Genomic DNA, 21,327 nt, shown 5'->3' with positions numbered 1-21,327 from the left:
CGGGTCATCGTAGGGGCTTGTCAGGAGCCACTCGATAGCCGGGGATAGGGAGGCTCTTGGCCTCTGTGTTCCCAGGGTCCCCACACCCAGTGGGGGAGGCTTGGGCAGGCAGCGGGGATCCGGGGCTCCAGGCCCACGGAACCAGCCCTGAGTGAGCACTGGGGGGCGGGCGTCCTGGGGCCACACTGGCCTGAGGCAGTGAGAGGACGTGCCTTTATTGCCAGAGCCCACCCTTCACTTGGCCTTGCCCTGGGCAGCCACAGCTTCCATGGCTTTGCGCACGGTCTCCTCGTCGCCCAGGAACCGCATGGGCTTGGTGGGCTTCAGTGCCTGGTCCAGCTCATACACGATGGGGATCCCCGTGGGCAGGTTCAGCTCCATGATGGCCTGGTCCGACATCCCTGGACCGGAGGAACAAGCGTCCTGAGCCCCTCCCAGCCTGTCTGCCAGGCAGCCACCTGCTCTTGCATTTAGCAGGCTTCGTGACCTTTACAGGCCACAGGGCTGTTGGCCAGGCAGCAGCCCTCCTACCCCAACAGCAAGGCCGTAGAAATGCTCCTCGAGAAGGTCAAGGCAGCCCTGAGACAGCAGCCTACAGAAATAGCTGTGGTGAACCGAGGACCTCGCTCCGGCCCGAGCTGGCCTCATCTGGGGTGACGCCATCGGCCCCCTTGGCCCAATGTGAGCTCTGGTCAGACTGGTGGGTGTTTGGGATCAGGAAAGACCTTAACCACTTGGCTTCCAGAGAGTTCTAGTTTCTGGACGTCCTAAGCAGCGGAGCAGGGCTGCTCCTGAGAAGGGGGGTGCGATAGGGACGGCGAGAAGCGCTGCCTGTGGCCGAGGTGGATGCAAGGCCCTGCCAGGTGAAGAGAGTTCTCTGTGGAAACCCGACCCAACCCTGCTGGCCTCCCGAGGACCTGGCCTGGAATAGCAGCTCGACCTTTGGTATCGCTGTCATCCCGCCCAGCCCGCTGGTGCAGGGAGGCCTTAAGGGAACATGCTCTGGGCAGTGGGAGACCCCGGTCACGTTTGCCTCGGTGCATTCGTTTCTCCTGGACCAGGCTGCAGGGAGCCCCCAGAAGGGAGGGAGGGCAGGTAGTCTTTCCATCTGCGAGGCTCAGCACCCGCCGTGAGGCATCTGTGTGGACTCAGCCTCGGGAAGTCCTCAGAAAGGCCGACGGGGGCTTCCTTGGGGGAAGCCTGTCATGCTGGGAGGGGCTCCTTCCCTTTTAGTGGAAGCCAAGCTACCAACCTATGGTCTCTGGCATTCTCCACACCCTGCCACCTGTCTTTTGACTAGTCTTTTGCTCTGAGTGGGTGGGCAGGGGTGTGGGCAGGGCCCCACCCTCAGTCCCATATCCAGCAGCTGCCAGTGAAGTGACTTGACCAGGGTCACTCAGCAAGCTGGGATTTAGAGCCACATGGCCCTGCCTCTTCAGGGGTGGGTGTCCTTGGGCAAGATGCCACCCCTGGGCCTTCCCTCCTCTCCCCTGAGGCTTGTGTTGGGGAAGCCGGGCCAGCTATGGACCCCTGTGCAGGGCCTGGGCCCTGGGCCAGTGGCGCACACATTCTCACCCAGAATCTTCAGAAGGATACGTTACACAGTGTCCCAGTACACACGGCAGTGGACGGTTCGTTCTTACAGAGCTGTTTTTTCAAGTGGTTTCTCGCCCCACCCAGTCTAGTTCACAGTTTGGAGGCCCTGCCCGGGGTGCGGATGTCTGTGAAGCCGCCTCGGCGAGGCAGCCAACACGTTTACGAAATGAGCAGCTGGGGGCTCACTGGTTCAAGGGGACGTGTCACCCCACCCGCCTCTGCCCACACCCTGTGTGAGGATGGGCCTCACCTTCCAGGTGCTTGACGATGCCCCGCAGACTGTTCCCGTGGGCTGCGATGAGCACCCTCTTGCCAGCCTTGATCTGGGGGACGATCTCATCATTCCAGAAGGGCAGAGCCCGGGCGATGGTGTCCTTGAGGCTCTCATGCGTGGGCAGCTCCCCCGGCTTCAGGCCTGCATAGCGACGTGCCTGGGGGCATCCGTGCTGCTGTTCACTCCCCAGACAGCCCCCCGCCCCCCAGCCTGGGCCCCTGTCCCCAGACCTCCCCTCCAGCCCCGCACCCCAGCCGCTCACCTTGCTGATGGAGTTGTAGTAGGGGTGCTTCTCATCCATGGGGGGTGGAGGTATGTCAAAGGAGCGCCTCCAGATCTTCACCTGCTCCTCCCCGTGCTTGGCGGCCGTCTCCGCCTTGTTGAGGCCAGTGAGACCCCCGTAGTGCCGCTCATTGAGGCGCCAGGTGCGCACCACAGGCAGCCACATCTGGTCCGTTGTGTCCAGGATGGTCCAGAGGGTGTGTATGGCCCTCTTCAGCACCGACGTGTAGCAGATGTCAAATTCCATCTTCACGTCCTTGATGGCATGGGCCCCCCTCTTGGCCTCCTCAGCCCCCTTCTCGCTCAGCTCCGCGTCGAACCAGCCGCAGAAGCGGTTCTCCTGGTTCCAGGTGCTCTCACCGTGCCGAACCATCACGAGGCGGTGGGTGGGCATGGTGGCGGCGGAGGGCACTCGCGGGCTGCAGACAGGGACAGGTGACCCCCAGGCGTCCCCAGCTTTATAACGATCCCCAGCCCCCGCCCCAGCCGACTGCCAGTCAGCATTCCAGGCCTGATGGGCGGCAGCAGGTGGCCGGCAGCAGAGCTGGGTGGAAGGCAGGCCGAGCGCCGGACTGGAAAAAGGGCCTCATCAGCTACCAGTCCCCACGTGCCCAGAGCCCAGGCTGGGCGGGGCTGCCGAGCAGGGCTGGGCATCAAGGGCAGAAGTCCCAGCCTCCAGCAAGCCTGAGAAGGGGGCTAGCGGGAACAGGAGGACTGGCCCGGGAAAGACTCCCCCTGAGGTCGGGGTCCCGAGCCCTGTCAGCCTGCCGCCTGCTCTCGGGGGTTGCCGCTGTCGGGCAGGGGCACGGGAAAATCCTGACTGCTTCCTCCGAGTCACTCAGCGCAACCGGAGACAAGCCCGCGTCTCGGGAAGTACACTAGCCTGGTATCAGAGGGAGCCAAGGGTGTGAGTATGCACGTGTGTCCGCCCACCCACACGTGCGTGCCTAGGTGCGCGTGCACGTGCTGCGCACGTCCTACTGCATGTACACGTCCGTGTGCCTCGCGCTCACGTCTATGTTGCATGTGCGCACACCTGGGAGGAGCTGTGCCGTCATCTCCACACGGGAGGAGGAAAGGTTGCTGTGGGCAGAGCGGGGGAGCTGGTGAGGAGCGTAGCCCTGGGGAGAGGTCTGGCCTTGTGGGAGGTGGCAGCAGTGTAGGGCAAGGGCTGAGCTGGGCAGAGCTGGGTTTCCAGGACAGCCAGGGGTAGCTGGGGGCCTGGCTGCTTGGGCCAGAGAGGAACAGAAGGTTTTCTGCTTTCGCATGCCTTTGTCAAGTTCTTATCCACATGTGCCACACTCTCCCACTCTAGTTACCTTCACCCCAGCCAGGCTCACTCCTCCCAGCTGAAACCACCTTTGAAAAGAAAAAGAAAAATCCAGGATTCATGTCCCCAAGGAGCCCCAGAATCAGAGGTACTGGTTATTAGATCTGTGCCCAGCTCATCAGGAGCGCCCAGAGGTAGGCCAAGGTTGGGACTAGGGGCAGTGTAGAGTTGGGTGCAGGCCCAGGACTTCTGCATTCAGGTTTTGGGGGACAAGGGCTACTGCGATCTGGGCTATGAAGAAACGAAGCAGAGCGGCGGGGTCAAGATGCCAAGTTGCAGGTGCACCAGCAAAGAACCAATCCTCATAGAACAGCAAACAGGTGTGTGGCAGAGAAGCATAGAGGGGCTGGGCCTTGTGTCCTGACGAATGGGAATCACTGGAGAGTCTGAAGCATGGTTATGTTTTAAAGTCACTTGCCGCTGTGGAGGCAGGATCGGAGGCCAAAGGCCCTGGTAGGGGTGGTGGCTTTGGGTTAGGTGAGAACAAGGCTGCTTGGCCTGGGCTGGGTGCAGGTGGCGTGGTGAGGAGCTGCTAGGCTGGGGGGCCACTGGGGCCGTACTGCCAGCCAAAGCGGGGGATGGGACATGCCTTCCTGCCTGTCTGATGGCTGTTGAGAAAGCCGGGGACCGCAGAGGAGAGTTAAAGCCTGAGAGGACTAGACACAGCTTGTAAGCCTTGGCTTGCTCCAGCCTGACTCTTACTCATTCAAAAAGTGTTTGTTGGGCATGTCTGGTGTGCCAGCGCTGTTGAAGCACTGGGCAAGCAAGGCCCTGCTCATGGGGGTCTCCATCCCAGTCATGGGAGATGGACAACATGTGATGTGTGGCATGGTAGGCAGCGATGAGGTCCATGGAGAAGCAAACAAGCGGGCAGGAGGGCTGCTGTTTCAACAGGACTGTCCTGGGGGGGTGGAGCGAGCACCCTCCACTGGTCTCTTCGCATGACCACAGCTATAAATCCTGGACAAAGGCAGAAAGCAGATCTCAGAGAACTGAAAAGTCAGTAGCAGGCAGATGAAGCGGATCAGATTCCAAGTTCCATGGTGAGTTTACCATTTTTATCTCCCAGGATTGCCCAGCTTGAAACCTAGAAGTGCCCCCAGTGTGGACAGAAAGGGCTCCAGAGAATCCCTCTGGTCCAAGGAACAGAAACAAAGTTCCTACAGGCCCCTTCCCTTTTTCCCCTTCTTACCCACCACAGCTCCTGGACAGTAACGTAGAGGTGGCAGTGTTAGCCAGGCAGGCACCTGAAACCTTGAGAGAAGAGCTACCCTCTAACCAGAGGAGGTGAGGCCACAAGAGTGTATGGCAAACACCCGCTGCTTTCTCTCTCCTCCCTCCTGCAGCTGAGGATGGGATGCAGCTGCAGGAACTGTGCGGCAAGGGGGGGAAACTAAGGCCCCAGGTTTCTGGCTGGAAGTCTTGGAAAGCAGGCCCCAGGGAGCTGTCAAGTATCAGGTCAGGCATGAAGAGGAGGGAGATTAGGTGAGTGATGCAGTGCAGTTACAGGTGAATTCCTGGGCTCCCCGTACTTGTGGGCTCTGACCCAGGCTGACCCACTGGTGACCTGATTACCTGCCAAAACAATACGATCTACATTCTCCTTAGAATTTAAACAGACTCTCAAAATAATGTTCAAAATACCTAGGACAATTTTGCATGTGACTGTCCGGTTCTCCCAAAACCATTTATTGAATGTCCTTTCCCTATTGTATACTCTTGGCTCTTTTGTTGTAAATTAATTGACCACATGTGGGTGGGCTTATTTCTGGGTTCTCCATTTCTGTCCTTTGGTCTATGTGTGGGTTTTATGCCAATATCATACTGTTTGAGCACTATAGCTTTGTAATATAGTTACAAAGAACTGTGATGTCTCCAGCTTTGTTCCTCTTTTTCAAAATTGCCTTAGCTATTCATGGTCTTTTGTGGTTCCATACAAATTTTAGTGTTTTGTTTTGTTTTTTACTTTTTTGAGAAAAATGCCATTGGAATTTTGATAGGGACTACATTGAATCTATAGATTGCTTTTGGTAGTATGGACATTTTAACCATGTCAATTCTTCCAATCCATGAGGATGGAATATTTTTACATTTATTGGTGTCATCTTCAAATTTTTCATCAATGTCTTAGTTTTTGGTGTACAGATCTTTTACCACCTTAGTTAAATTTATTTCTAGTTGTTTAATTCTTTTGATGCAATTGTAAATAGGATTGTTTTTTAATTTCTCCTAGTTGTTAGTGTATAGAAACAGACTGATATTTGTGTATTAATTTTATATTCCAAAACTCCATTGAATTTGTTTACTAGTTCTGACAGTTCTAGATTTCTTCTAGATTGTTGAATTTGTTGGCATAGTAGTTTCTTATGATCCTTTGTGTTTTATCAGTTGTAATGTATCCCCTTTCATTTATTATTTTGTTTGAGTCCTCTCTCTTGAATTGATAAGAGTAGCTAAAGGTTTGTCTATTTTGTTTCTTTTTTCAAAGAACCAGCTCTTAGTTTCGTTGATATTTTCTGTTGTCCTTTTAGTCTCTGCTTCATTTATTTCTGCTCTGATCGTTGTTACTTCTGTCCTTCTGCTAACTTTGGGCTTTTCTAGTTCCTTCAGGTGTAAGGTTGGATTGTTTATTTGAGCCCTTTATTTTTCTTAATGTAGGTGTATATTGCTATGAGCTTCCTTCTTAGAACTGCTTTTGCTGCATTCCATATGTTTTGGTATGTTGTATTTCCATTTTCATTTATCTTAAGATGTATCTGGGTTTCTCTTTTGACTTCTTTTTTGACTCATTGATTGTTCAGGAGTATGTTGTTTAATCTCCACAGGTTTGTGAATTTTCCAGGTTTCTTGTAATTGATTTCTAGTTTTACACCACTGTGTCAGAAAAGATGCTTGATATAATTTGTCTTCTTAAATTTATAAGACTTGCTTTGTTGATATTATCCATCCTGTAGAATATTCCATGTGTGCCTGAGAAGAATGTGTATTCTGTTGATGGATGAAATGTTCTGTATATGTCTGTTAAGTCAATCTGATGTAATGTGTAGTTTTAATCCACTGTTTCCTTATTTTCTGTCTGTATGATCTATCCATTGTTGAAAGTGGGATATTAAAGTCCCCTACTATTACTGTATTTCTGTCTACTTTTCCCTTTATGTCTGTTAATGTTTGCTTTATATATTTAGGTGCCCCTATGGCAGGTGCAAAAATATTTTTAAATATTTGAAATTACTCTTGTTGGATTGACCCTTTTACCTTTATATAATGACATTCTACGTCTCATACATATATAATTTTAAGTGATTTTTAAAAATTTTTTATTGGAGTATAATTGATTTACAATGTTGTGTTAGTTTCAGGTGTACAGCACAGTGAATGAGTTATACATATAGCCACTCTTTCTTAGATTCTTTTCCCATATAGGCCATTACAGAGTGCAGAATTCCCTGTACTATACAGTAGGTCCTCCTTAGTTATCTATTTTATTTTATTTATTGAAGTATAGTTGATTTACAGTGCTGTGCCAATCTCTGCTGTGCAGCAAAGTGACTCAGTTATACACATGTATACATTTTTTTAATAGTCTTTTCCATTATGGTTTATCACAGAATATTGAATGTAGTTTCCTGTGCTATACATTAGGACCTTGTTGTTTATCCATTCTAAATGTAATAGTTTGCATCTACCAACCCCAAACTCCCAGTCCAACCCTCTCCCTCCCCCTCTCCCCCTTGGCGACCACAAGTCTGTTCTCTATGTATATGAGTCTGTGTTTTGTAGATAGGTTCATTTGTGCCATATCTTAGATTCAACATAGAAGTGATATCATATGGTATTTGTCTTTCTCTTTCTGACTTACTTCACTTAGTATGATAATCTCTAGTTGCATCCACATTGCTGCAAATGGCACTATTTTGTTCTTTTTTTATGGCTGAGTAGTATTCCGTTTTATATATATATATATATGTGTGTGTGTATATATATACATATATATATGTGTATATATATATACACACCACATCTTCTTTATCCATTTATCTATTGATGGACATTTAAGTTGTTTGCATGTTTTGGTTATGTGAATAGTGCTGCTATGAATATAGGGGTGCATGTATCTTCTTGAATTGTAGGTTTGTCTAGGTGTATTCCCAGGAGTGGGATTGCTGGATCATATGGTAATTCTATTTTTAGTTTTCTGAGGAACCTCCATACTGTTTTCCATAGTGGCTGCATCAATTTACATTCCCACCAACAGTGTAGGAGGGTTCCCTTTTCTCCACACCCTTTCCAGCATTTGTTATTTGTAGACTTTTTAATGATGGCCATTCTGACCAGTCTGAGGTGATACCTCATTGTAGTTTTGATTTGCATTTCTCTAGTAATTAGTGATGTTGAGCATCTTTTCATGTGCCTACTGGGGCTTCTTTGGAGAAATGTCTATTAAGGTCTTCTGCCCATTTTTTGATTGGGTTGTTTGGGGTTTTTTTGTTGTTGAGTTGCATGAGCTGTTTGTATATTTTGGAGATTAAGCCCTTGTCTATCTCATCATTTGCAAATATTTTCTCCCATTCCTTGGGTTGCCTTTCATTTTTTTATGGTTTCCTTTGCTGTGCAAAAACTTGTAAGTTTGATTAGATCCTGTTTGTTTATTTTTGTTTTTATTTCCATTGCCTTGGGAGACTGACCTAAGAAAACATGATTTATATCAGAGAATGTTTTGCCTGTGCTCTTTTCTTGGAGTTTTATGGTGTCTTATGTTTAAGTCTTTAAGCCATTTTGAGTTTATTTTTGTGCATGGTGTGAGGGTGTGTTCTAACTTCACTGATTTACATGCAGCTGTCCAACTTTCCCAGCACCACTTGCTGAAGATACTGTCTTTTTCCCATTTTATATTCTTGCCTCCTTTGTCGAAGATTAATTGGTGTGTGGGTTTACTTCTGGGCTCTCTATTGTGTTCCATTGATCCATATGCCTGTTTTTTACCAATATCACACTGTTTTGATTACTGTAGCTTTGTAGTATTGTCTGAAGTCTGGGAAAGTTATACCTCCTGCTTTGTTTTTTTCCTCAGGATTGCTCTAGCAGTTCTGGGTCTTTTATGGTTCCATGTACATTTTTGGATTATTTGTTCTAGTTCTGTGAAAAATATCATGGGTAATTTGATAGGGATCACGTTAAATCTGTAGATTGCTGTGTGTTTTATTGCCATTTTAACGATATTAATTCTTCCAATCCAAGAGTGTGGGATATCTTTCCATTTTTTTGAATCCTCGTTTATTTCCTTTATTAATGTTTTATAGTTCTCAGTATATAAGTGTTTCACCTCCTTGCTCAGGTTTATTTCTAGATATTTTATTTTCTTGGTGCGATTTTAAAAGGTATTGTTTGTTTTTTTTACATTCCCTTTCTGATATTTCATTGTTAGTGTAAAGGAATGCAACTGATTTCTGAATGTTCATCTTATATCCTGCTACTTTGCTGAATTCATTTATTAGATCTAGTAATTTTTGTGTGGAGTCCTTAGGGTTTTCTATATATAGTATCATGTCATCTGCATATAGTGACAGTTTTACCTCTTCCCTTCCAATTTGAATACCTTTTATTTCTTTTTCTTTTTCTTTTTCTTTTTTTTTTTGTCTGATTGCTGTGGCTAGGACTTCCACTACTATGTTGAAGAGAAGTGGTGAAAGTGGGCATACTTGTCTTGTTCCAGATTTTCGTGGGAAGTCTTTCAGCTTTTCACTCTTGAATATTATATTGGCTGTGAGTTTGTCATAAATGGCTTTTATTATGTCGAAATATGTTCTCTCTATTCCCACTTTGGTAAGAGTTTTTTTTTTTATCATGAATGGATGTTGAATTTTGTCAAATGCTTTTTCTGCATCTATTGAGATGATCGTGTGTTTTTTGACTTTTCTTTTGTTAATGTGGTGTATTACATTGGTTGATTTGTGTATGTTGAACCATCCTTGTGAACCTGGCATGAATCCCACTTGGTCGTAGTGTATGACCTTTTTTATGTGTGGTTGGCTTCAGTTTGCTAATATTTTGTTGAGAATTTTTGCCTCTATATTCATCAAAGATATTGGCCTGTAATTTTCTTTTTTGGTGGTATCTTTGTCTGGTTTGGGTATCAGGGTGATGGTGGCTTCATAGAATGTCTTTGAGAATGTTCCTTCCTCTTCAGTCCTTTGGAAGAATTTGAGAAGAATCGGTATAAGTTCTTCTTTGTATGTTTGGTAGAATTCTCTTGTGAAGCCATCTGGTCCTGGACTTTTGTTTGTAGGAAGTTTTTTTAAATTACAGATTCTATTTCATTTCTAGTGACGGATCTGTTCAAATTATCTATTTCTTCTTGATTCAATTTTAGTGTATGTTTCTAGAAAGTTATCCATTTCTTCTAGGCTGTCAAATTTGTTGACATATAATTGTTCATAGTATTCTCTTATTTTTTTTTGTATTTCTATGATATCTGTTGAGATTTCTTTTTCATTTCTTATTTTGTTTATTTGGGTTCTCTCTCTTTCTTCTTGGTGAGCCTGGCCAGAGGTTTGTCAATCTTGTTTACCCTTTCAAAGAACCAGCTCTTGGTTTTGTTGATTTTTTTCTATTGTTTTTTAATCTCTATTTTATTTATTTCCTCCCTGATCTTTATTATTTCCTTCCTTTTGCTGATTTTAGGTTTTGTTTGTCCTTATTCTTCTAATTCTTTCAGGTGGTAGGTTAGGTTGTTTACTTGAGATTTTTCTTTTTTGTTTGTTTGTTTGTTTTATGAAGGCCTGTATCTCTATGAACCTCCCTCTAAGAACTGCTTTTTTGCCGCATTCCATAGATTTTGTGTGGTTGTGTTTTCATTGTCATTTGTCTCAGGGTATTTTTTAATTTCCTTTTTGATTTCCTCATTGACCCATTGGTTTTTTAGTAGCATGTTATTTAGTCTCCATGTAATCTTTTTTTTTTTTTTTCATTTCTTTTCCTGTGGTTGATTTCTGGTTTCATGACATTGTGGTCAGAGAAGATGCTTGAAATATTTCTATACTCTTAAATTTGTTGAGGTTAGTTTTGTGCCCTAGGATGTGGTCAGTCCTAGAGAATGTTCCGTGTGCACTTGAAAATAATACATATTCTGGTTTTTTTGGATGTAATGTCCAAAAGTCACTACAAAAATAGTGATTGAAGATATCACTATCTAAAATGATCAATTAGGGGCTTCCCTGGTGGTTCAGTGGTTGAGAATCTGCCTGCTAATGCAGGAGACATGGGTTCGAGCCCTGGTCTGGGAGGATCCCACATGCCACAGAGCAACTAGGCCCATGAGCCACAACTACTGAGCCTGCGCATCTGGAGCCTGTGCTCCGCAACAAGAGAGGCTGCGACAGTGAGAGGCCCGCGCACCGCAATGAAGAGTGGCTCCCACTTGCCACAACTAGAGAAAGCCCTCGCACAGAAACAAAGATCCAACACAGCAAAAAAATAAATTAATTAAAATGATCAATTAAGTCTAACTGTTCTGTTGTATCATTTAGGACCTCTGTTGTCTTACTGATTCTCTGTCTGGAAGATCTGTCCATTGATGTGAGTGGGGTGTTAAAGTCTCCTACTGTTATTGTATTACCATCAGTTTCTCCCTTTATGTCTGTTAGTATTTGTTTTATGTATTTGGGTGCTTCTATATTAGGTGCATATATGATGATGAGTGTAAAATCCTCTTCTTGTTTTGATCCTTTTATCATTATATAGTCTCCTTCTTTATCTTTCTTGATAGCCTTTGCTTTAAGTCTATTTTGTCTGATATGAGTATTGCAACTCCTACTTTCTTGTCATTTCCATTTACATGAAATATCTTTCCCAATCCCCTCACTTTCAATCTATGTGTGTCCTTTGCCCTAAGGTGGGTCTCTTGTAGGCAGCATATTGTAGGCTCTTGTTTTTTTATCCAGTCTGCCACTCTATGTCTTTCAGTTGGAGCATCCAGTCCTTTGATATTTAAGGTATTTATTGATACATATGTATTAATTGACTTTTCAAACCTTGTTTTCCATTTGATTCTTTGTTTCTTCTTTCTTTTTCTTTTTGTTTTTCTTTTTTGTGGTTTGATGATTCCCTTTTATTTTATGCTTGTGTTCTCTTCTTTTAGGTTTTTGTGAATCTATTGTATGTTTTTGATTTGTGGTTGCCCTGTTTTTCAGTATGTTAACCCCTTCCTATATCTGCTTGCTTTAGACTGATAGCCATATAGACTCAAACACATTCTAAAAAAAAGGAAGAAAAAAGAAAAAGAATTTGCATTTTCTTACCCTCCTTCCCCACATTTTATGATTTTGATGTCCCTTTTTACATCTTCATGTTTATCCTTTTGCTGTTCCTTGTGTTTATCATTGCTTTCACAAATAGGTTTTTTTCTTTTTCTTTTTGATCTGTATACTGGCTAATTTAAGTGATTTACTTTCCAATTGTGATTTCCTCCTTCCTGTTTCTTCTGCTTCTTTTCTATCTAGAGATGACCTTTCAATATTTCTTTTAGGATAGGTTTAGTATTGCTGTATTCTTGAAGTTTTTGCTTGTCTGAGAAATTCTTTATTTCTCCTCCTATTCTAAATGATAATCTTGGTGAGTAGAGTATTCTAGGTTGAAGATTTTTCTCTTTCAAGATTTTTAATATATTTTGCCACTACCTTCTGGCCTGCAGTGTTTCTGTAGAGAAATCATCTGATAGCTTTATGAGGGTTCCCTTGTAAAGAACTCTTTGTTTTTCTCGTTACCTTTAGAATCCTCTCTCTATCTTTACCTTTGGCCATTTTTATTATAATATGTCTTGGTGTAGGTCTGTTTGGGTTCATCTTCTTTGGAACCCTCTATGCTTCCTATATCTGTATATCTGTTTCCTTCTTTAAGTTTGGGGACATTTTTAGCCATAATTTTTCAAATACATTTACATCCCCTTTTCTCTTTCTTCTCCTTTTGGAATCCCTATTATGCATAGATTGGCCCACTTTATATTATCCCACAGGTATCTTATATTGCTGTCATTTTTTAAAAAAATTGGGCTTTCTGTCTGCTGTTTTGATTGGGTAATTTCCATTAGTCTATCTTCCAGGTCACTTATTCTTTCTTCTGTATTATTCGTTCTGCTGTTCATTGCCTTGAGCTCAGCTATCGTCTCACCAAATGAATTTTCTAAGGTTTCTTGGCTCCTCGTAGTTTCTAGTTCCTTTTTACAGTAATCTGCATTTCTATTGATAGCCTTTCTTAATTCCTTCAGTATTTTTATTTGAACTCCTTTTTGAACTTGGTGTCTATTAGACTGAAGAGGTCTGTTTCATTGTTCCTTCAGAGGAGTTTTCTTGGTCTTTTAATTGAGGGTGGTTTCTCTGCTTCATTTTGCTTATATTTCTCTTAGTCTGTGAGTTTAGGAGAAACAATTATCTACTGTAGTCTTGGAGGGCTATTTATAAGTGGGTGTGTCCCTGTGTAGCTTGTGTGGGTTTAATATTTTTTGGTGTGAGGGCTGCTTTTGGTTTGGACGCTTGCCATCTCTTTCGTCAGTGTGTGCTGGCTGTTACCCCCTTGATAGGGGGTGTGTAGGTGCACAGCTGCACAGCTCCTGCAGGCTCCCAGGAAGGCAGGGGCAGCGGTTGGCTCCAGGTCGTGGGTCCCTCCACAGCAGCAGTGGCAGTGGGTCATGTGCCCCCAGGGAAGTTGGCCCCGGCCCCCACGGAGGTGGGGCAGTGACCTACACCTGCTCACAGGACCCTCGGCGGTGGCAGCGGCAGCAGTCTGTGCCTGCCCCTGGAGCTCGTGTAGGTGATGCCCTGCTGCCTGTGAGCTTGGAGAAAGAAGCTCCTATGGCAGGCCCGCCCCTCTCCTTGTGCACCCCCCAACAATGGCGCCTTGCCTCTCTGGCAGGCCCAGGCTTTTTCTGGACTCCCTCAGTTGTGGCACACTACAACCTACCCCCCTCAGGCTGTCTTCACGCAGCCAATCCCAATCCTCTCTCTGGGGTCTGACCTCCAAAACCTGAACCTCAGTACCCAGCCCCCACCTGCCCCGCCCGAGCAGATGAGTGTCTCAGGCTAGGGAGGGCTGGTCAGCACCAACCCTCTGTGAAGGTCTCTCTCCACTTTGCCCTCAGCACACCTGTTGCTGCACTCTCCTCCGAGGCTCTGAAGCTCCCCCTCTGTCCCTGCCAGTGAGGGGACTTCCCAGTGTGCAGAGACCTCTCCTCTTTCACAGCTCCCTCCCAGAGATGCAGATCCTGTCTGGATTCCTTTCTCTCTTTTTTTTCTTTTGCCCTACCCAGGTATGTAGAGATTTTCTTGCCCTTTTGGAAGTCTGAGGCCTTCTGCCATCGTTCAGTAGATGTTCTGTGAGAGTTTTTCAACATGTAGGTGTATTTCTGATGTATCTGTGGGGAGAAGGTGAGCTCCACTTCCTACTCCTCCGCCATCTCGATCCAATCTCCCTAGTTATCTATTTTATATACAGTAGTGTGTACACGTCAATCCCAATCTCCTAATTTATCCCTCTTCCCCCTTCCCCCCTGACCAGTAATCATAAGTTTGTTTTCTACATTTGTAACTCTGTTTCTGTTTTGTAGATAAGTTCATTTGTACCCTTTCTTTAGATTCCACATATAAGAGATATTGTACGATATTTGTCTTTCTCTGACTGACTTCACTCAGTGTGACAATCTCTGGGCCCATCCGTGTTGCTGCAAATGGCATTATTTTGTTCTTTTTTATGGATAAGTAATATTCCATTGTATATATGTACCACATCTTCTTTATCCATTCATCTGTTGTTGACATTCAGGTTGCTTCCATGTCCTGGCTATTGTCAATAGTGCTGCAATGAACATTGGGGTGCATGTATCTTTTTGAATTATGGTTTTCTCCAGATATATGCCCAGGACTGGGATTGCTGGATCATATGGTAGCCCTATTTTTAGTTTTTAAAGGAACCTCCATACTGTTTTCCATAGTGGCTGCACCAGTTTACATTGCCAGCAACAGTGTAGGAGGGCTCCCTTTTCTCTGTACCCTCCAGCATTTATTATTGTAGATTTTTAAAGATAACCATTCCGACAGGTGTGAGATGATACCTCACTACGGTTTTGATTTGCTTTTCTCTAATAATTAGTGATGTGCCTGTTGGCCATCTATATGTCTTCTTTGGAGACATGTCTATTTGGGTCTTCTGCCCATTTCTTGAGTTTTGTTTTTGTTTTTGATACTGAATTGTATTAGCTGTTTGTGTATTTTGGATATTAACTCCCTTGTCAGTCACATCATTTGCAAATATTTTCTCCCATTCTGTAGGTTGTCTTTTCATTTTGTTGATGGTTTCCATTGCTGTGCAAAAGCTTTTAAGTTTGATGTAGTCCCATTTGTTTATTTTTCCTTTTATTTCTTTTGACTTGGGAGACTGATCTAAGAAAATATTGCTACAATTTATGTCAGAGAAAGTTTTACACATGTTTTTGTCTAGGAATTTGTTGGTGTCATGTCTTATATTTAGGCCTTTAAACCATTTTGAGTTTATTCTTGTGTATGGTATAAGGGAGTGTTTTAATTTAATTGATTTACATGTAGCTGTCCAGCTTTCCTAGTGCCACTTGTTGGTGTCTTTTTTTCATTGTATATTCTTGCCTCCTTTGTTATAGATTAATTGACCAAAGGTGTGTGGGTTTCTTTCTGGGCTCTCTATTCTGTTCCATTGATCTATGTGTCTGTGTTTGTGCTAGTAACACAATGTTTTGATTACTAGAGCTTTAAAGTATAGTCTGAAGTCTGGAATGGTTATGCCTCCAGCTTTATTCTTTTTCCTCAGGATTGCTTTGACAATTCTGAGTCTTTTGTGGTTCCAGATAAATTTTAGGATGATTTGTTCTATTTCTGTGAAAAATGTCATGGGTACTTTGGGTAGTGCTGCCATTTTACCAATATTCTTCCCATCCAAGAGCATGGGATATTTTTCCATTTCTTTGAACGGTCTCCTTATCAATGTTTTAAAGTCTTAGGTTTATAGTTTTTTCACCTCCTTGGTTAAGTTTATTCCTAGGTATTTTTCTTTTTGGACACGATTTTTTGTTGCTGTTGTTCCTTTTCTTTTTCTAATTTATTTTTGGCTGTATTGGGTCTTCATTGCTGCGTGTGGGCTTTCTTTAGTTGTGGTGAGTGGGGGCTACTCTTAGTGGCAGTGCACAGGCTTCTCATTGCAGAACACGGACTCTAGGTGCATGGGCTTCAGTAGTTGTGGCTCTCAGGCTCTATAGAGTGCAGGCTCAGTAGTTGTGGCACATGGGCTTAGTTGCTCCGTGGCATGTGGGACCTTCCTGGATGAGGGCTCGAACCTGTATCCCCTGCATTGGCAGGCGGATGGATTCTCAACTACTGCACCACCAGGGAAGCCCTTGGACATGAATTTTAATGGGTTTTTTTTTTTTTTTTGCTTTCTCTTTCTGATATTTCATTGTTAGTGTAAAGAAATGCAACAGATTTCTGCATATTTATCTTATACCTTGCTACCTTGATGAATTCATTTTTCTAATGGTTTTTGTGTGGAGACTTTAGGGTTCTCTATATGGAGTATCATGTCATCTGCAAATAGTTGCAGTTTTACCTCTTCCCTTCCAATTTGTATACATTTTATTCCTTTTTCTTGTCTGGTTGCTGTGGCCAGAACTTCCAATACTATGTTTAATAGAACTGGTGACAGTGAGCATCCTTGTCTTCTTTCAGATTTTAATGGGAAGGCTTTCAGCTTTTCATCCTTGAGTATTATGTTGGCTGTGGGTTTTCATAAATGGCTTTTATTATGTTGAGATATGTTCCCTCTATACCCACTTTGGTGAGAGTTTTTATCATGAATGGATGTTTAATCTTGTCAAGTGCTTTCTCTGCATCTGTTGAGATAATCATGTGGGTTTTGTCTTTTCTTTTGTTACTGTATCATAATGATTGATTTCTGCATATTGAACCATCTTTGCAAACCTTGAATGAATCCAACTTGAACATGGAGTATGATCCTTTTTATGTATTTTGTTTTGTTTGCTAATATTTTGGTGAGGATTTTTGCATCTATATTCATCAAAGATATTTGCCTGTAATTTTTTTTTTTTTTGGTAATGTCTTTATCTGATCTTGGTATCAGGGTGATGGTGGCTTCATAGAATGAATTTGGGAGTGTTCCCTCTTCTTGAATCTTTTTTTTTTTTTTTTTTTTTTGCGGTACGGGGACCTCTCACTGTTGTGGCCTCTCCTGTCGCGGAGCACAGGCTCCGGACACGCAGGCCCAGCGGCCATGGCTCATGGGCCCAGGCGCTCCGCGGCATGTGGGATCTTCCCGGACTGGGGCACGAACCCACGTCCCCTGCATCGGCAGGCGGACTCTCAACCACTGCGCCACCAGGGAAGCCCCCTCTTCTTGAATCTTTTGCAATAGTTTGAGAAAGATAGGTATAAGCTTTTCTTTATATGTTTTGTAGAATTCCCCAGTAAAACCATTTCATCCTGGACTTTTGTTTGCAGGGAGTTTTTGTTTGTTTGTTTTATTTGTTTGTTTTAATTACAGATTCCATTTCACTTCTAGTGATTGGGACATTCAAATTATGTTTCTTCTTGACTCAGTTTTGGCAGGCTGTATGTTTCTAGAAACTTGTCCATTTTTTCTAGGTTGTCCAATTTGCTGTCATATAACTGTTCATAGTATTCTCTTACGATTTTTTTGTGTATTGCATGGTATCAGTTGCTATTTATCCTTGTTCATTTCTTATTTTGTTTAGTTGGTCCTCTCTCTTTTCTCCTTGGTGAGCCTGGCCAGAGGTTTGTCAATTTTGTTTATCTTTTCAAAAAACAAGGTCTTAGTTTTAGTAATCTTTTCTATCGTCTTTTGGTCTCTATTTATTTCCTGATCTGTGTTATTTCTTCCCTTTTGGCTTTGGCTTTTGTTTTTTCTTATTTTTCTAGGTGGTAGATGGTAGGTATTTTCTTTTAGGGGGTTGGTTAGGTTGTTTATTTGAGATTTTTCTTGTTTCTTGGGGAAGGCCTGTATGAACTACCCTCTTAGAACTGCTTTTGCTGCATCCCACAGATTTTGTAAGGTTATGTTTTCATTTTCATTTGTCTTGAGGTATTTTCTGATTTCCTTTTTGATTTCATCACTGACCCATTGTTTTTTCTAGTAGCATATCATTTAGGCTCCATGTGTTTGTTCTTTCCCCGTTTTTCTTTCGGTGGTGGTTGATTTCTAGTTTCATACCATTGTGGTCAGAAATGATGCTTGATATGATTTCCATCCTCTTAAATTTGTTGAGGCTTGATTTGTGACCTCATATGTGGTTTATCCTAGAGAATTTTTTATGTGCACTTGAAAAAAAAGTGTATTTGTTTGTGGTGTCCTGTAGATATCAATTAGGTCCAACTGGTCTATAGTATCATTTAGGACTTTGTTGCCTTATTGATTTTCTGTCTGGAAGATTTATCCATTGATGCTAGTGGAGTGTTAAAGTCTCTTACTATTATTGTACAGTTGTCCATTTCTCCCTTTCTGTCGGTTAGTATTTGTTTTATACATTTAAGTATTTCTACATTGGGTGCCCATATGTTAACAAGTGTAATATCCTCTTTTTGTCTTTATCTCTTTATCATTATATAATGTCCTCATTTGTCTTTCTTTATGGATTCTCTTTCAAAGTCTATTTTGTCTGACATGAGTATTTCTACCCCCACTTTCTTGTCGTTTCCATTTGCATGAAATATCTTTTTCCATCCCCTCATTTTCAATCTGTGCATGTGTCTTTTGCCCTGAAGTGAGTCTCTTGTAGGCAGCATATTGTAGGTTCTTGTTTTTTTAATCTAGTCTGCCACTCTATGTCTTTTGATCAGAGCATTTAGTCCATTGACATTTGAAGTAATTATTGGGGATTCCCTGGTGGCGCAGTGGTTGAGAGTCCACCTGCTGATGCAGGGGACGCGGGTTCATGCCCCAGTCTGGGAGGATCCCACGTGCCACGGAGCGGCTGGGCCTGTGAGCCATGGCCGCTGGGCCTGTGCATCCGGAGCGTCCGGAGCTTTACAAGATATGTTAAAGAGACTTCGCTAAACAGAAAAGATTACAACAAGAAATATGAAAATTACAGAAGGAAAAATCTCATTTTTAAAGGCAAACATATAGTAAAGGTCAGACACTTACAAAACTAGTAGGAAAGTTAAAAGAAAAAACTGGTCAAATCATCTTTATCAAGAATAAGTAGTTAAGGAATACACAAAACAAAAAGATGTAAAATATGATGTCAGAAACAGTAAATGTGGTGAGAATGGAGTAAAAATGCAGATTGTTGAACTACGTTTGAACTTAAGGGATCATCAACTAAAAATAATCACATATATAATAAATATAATGTATATATATATCTTTTTTGTTTTTCTATATGTATAAATCTTATGATAACCACAAACCAAAAATCTATAATAGATAAGCACAAAAAAGAGAAAGAAATTGAAACATAACACAAAAGATAATCATCAAATCACAAGTGAAGAGAGTAAAAGAAGAAGGAACAACAAAGAACTAGAAAAATAACCTCAAAACAATTAACAAACTGTCGGAGAGACCTTCAAGATGGTAGAGGAGTAAGACATGGAGATCACCTTCCTCCTCACAAATACATCAGAAATACATCAACATGTGGAACAACTCCTACAGAACACCTACTGAACGCTGGCAGAAGACCTCAGACTTCCCAAAAGGCAAAAAACTCCCCACGTACCTGGGTAGGGCAAAAGAAAAAAGAAAAAACAGAGACAAAAGAACAGGGACGGGACCTGCATCTCTGGGAGGGAGCTGTGAAGGAGGAAAAGCTTCCACACACTAGGAAGCCCCTTCACTGGCAGAGACAGGAGGTAGCAGGGGGGAAGCTTCAGAGCCACAGAGGAGAGCGCAGCAACAGGGTTGCAGAGGGCAAAGCAGAGAGATTCCCGCACAGCAGATCAGTGCTGACCAGCACTCACCAGCCCGAGAGGCTTGTCTGCTCACCCGCGGGGGCAGGAGGGGGCTAGGAGCTGAGGCTCGGGTTTCGGAGGTCAGATCCCAGGGAGAGGACTGGGGTTGGCTACGTGAACACAGCCTGAAGGGGGCTAGTGTACCACAGCAAGCCAGCAGGGAGTCCTGGGAAAAGTCTGGACCTGCCTAAAAGGCAAGAGAACATTGTTTCAGGGTGTGCAAGTAGAGGGAATTCAGGGAACAGCCTAAACGATTTCCAGAGACGGGCACAAGCTGCGGCTCTCGGCGCGGACACCAGAGACAGGTATCAAATGCTAATGCTGCTGCTGCAGCCACCAACAATCCTGTGGGAGAGCACAGGTCACTATCCACACCTCCCCTCCCGAGAGCCTGTGCAGCCTGTCACTGCCAGGGTCCTGTGATCCAGGGACAACTTCCCAGGGAGAACACACGGTGCACCTCAGGCTGTTGCAATGTCACGTCAGCCTCTGCCGCTGCAGGCTCGCCCCGCATTCCATACCCCTCCCTCCCCACTGCCTGAGTGAGCCAGAGCCCCCTAATCAGCTGCTCCTTTAACCCCCTTCTGTCTGGGTGAAGAACAGACACCAGAGGGCGACCTACACACAGAGGCGGGGCCAAATACAAAGCTGAACCCCAGGAGCTGTGCAAACAAGGAAGAGAAAGGGAAATCTCTCCCAGCAGCCACGGGAGCAGCGGATTAAATCTCCACAATCAACTTGATGTACCTGCATCTGTGGAATACCTGAATAGACAATGAATCATCCTAAAACTGAGGTGGTGGATTTTGGGAGTAACTGTAGACTTGGGGTTTGTTTTCTGCATCTAATTTGTTTCTGGTTTTATGTTTATCTTTGTTTAGTATTTAGAGTTTATTATCATTGGGAGATTTGTTTACTGATTTGGTTGCTCTCTTCCTTTTTATTTTATATATATATATATATATATATATATTTCCTTTTTCTCTTTTTGTGAGGGTGCATGTGTATGCTTCTTTGTGTGATTTTGTCTGTATAGCTTTGCTTTTACCATTTGTCCTAGGGTTCTGTCTGTCCCTTTCTTTTTTTTTTTTTTTTAGTATAGTTTTTAGTGCTTGTTATCATTGTCGGATTTGTTGTTTGGTTTGGTTGCTCTCTTCTTTCTTTCTTTTTATTTTTAAATTCTTTTTATTTTTAATAGTTTTTTTATTTTAGTAAATTTTAAATTTTATGTATATATTTTTTTCTCGCTTTTCTTCTGAGCCGTGTGGCTGACAGGGTCTTGGTGCTCCGGCCAGGTGTCAGGCCTGTGCCTCTGAGGTGGGAGAGCTGATTCCAGGACACTGGTCCACCAGAGACCTCCCAGCTCCATGTAATATCAAACGGCAAAAGCTCTCCCAGAGATCTCCATGTCAACGCTAAGCCCAGCTCCACTCGATGACCAGCAAGCTACAGTGATGGACACCTTATGCCGAACAACTAGAAAGACAGGAACACAACACCACCCATTAGCAGAGAGGCTGCTTAAAATCATAATAAGATCACAGACACCCTAAAACACACCACCGGATGCAGTCCTGCCCACCAGAAAGACAACATCCAGGCTCATCCACCAGAACACAGGCACCAGTCCCCTCCACCTGGAAGCCTACACAACCCACTGAACCAACCTTACCCACTGGGGGAAGACACCAAAAACAATGGGAACTACGAACCTGCAGCCTGCAAAAAGGAGACCCCAAATACAGTAAGTTAAGCAAAATGAGAAGACAGAGAAACACAGCAGATGAAGGAGTAAGGAAAAAACCCACCAGACCAAACAAATGAAGAGGAAACAGGCAGTCTAC

At 43.8% G+C, this 21,327-nt stretch overlaps 1 protein-coding gene across 1 annotated transcript; it reads right to left on the bottom strand.

Moving 5' to 3' along the window:
- Window positions 1–196: 196 nt before the first annotated feature.
- On the bottom strand, window positions 197–2,613 carry PGAM2 (phosphoglycerate mutase 2). The gene is made up of 3 exons (XM_067745723.1): window positions 2,133–2,613; window positions 1,847–2,027; window positions 197–401 (listed from the first exon to the last, which is right to left on the bottom strand). Exons 1-3 carry the CDS (start codon window positions 2,544–2,546, stop codon window positions 235–237), a joined length of 762 nt encoding a protein of 253 aa, XP_067601824.1. The 5' UTR covers window positions 2,547–2,613; the 3' UTR covers window positions 197–234.
- Between the last annotated feature and the right edge of the window lie 18,714 nt (window positions 2,614–21,327).

Source organism: Pseudorca crassidens, chromosome 8, assembly GCF_039906515.1.
Source record: "Pseudorca crassidens isolate mPseCra1 chromosome 8, mPseCra1.hap1, whole genome shotgun sequence".
In the NCBI taxonomy this organism is placed as follows: domain Eukaryota; kingdom Metazoa; phylum Chordata; class Mammalia; order Artiodactyla; family Delphinidae; genus Pseudorca; species Pseudorca crassidens.
This window is presented reverse-complemented; position numbering and strand designations above follow the sequence as displayed.

Bases quoted from the DNA above. Each gene is read 5' to 3' on its own strand.
- PGAM2 (XM_067745723.1), bottom strand. From the start codon at position 2,546: ATGCCCACCCACCGCCTCGTGATGGTTCGGCACGGTGAGAGCACCTGG. The intron at 2,028-2,132 runs GTGAGCGGCTGG...GGATGCCCCCAG, and splicing joins ACTACAACTCCATCAGCAAG to GCACGTCGCTATGCAGGCCT. The intron at 402-1,846 runs GTGAGGCCCATC...CCTCCGGTCCAG, and splicing joins CATCGTCAAGCACCTGGAAG to GGATGTCGGACCAGGCCATC.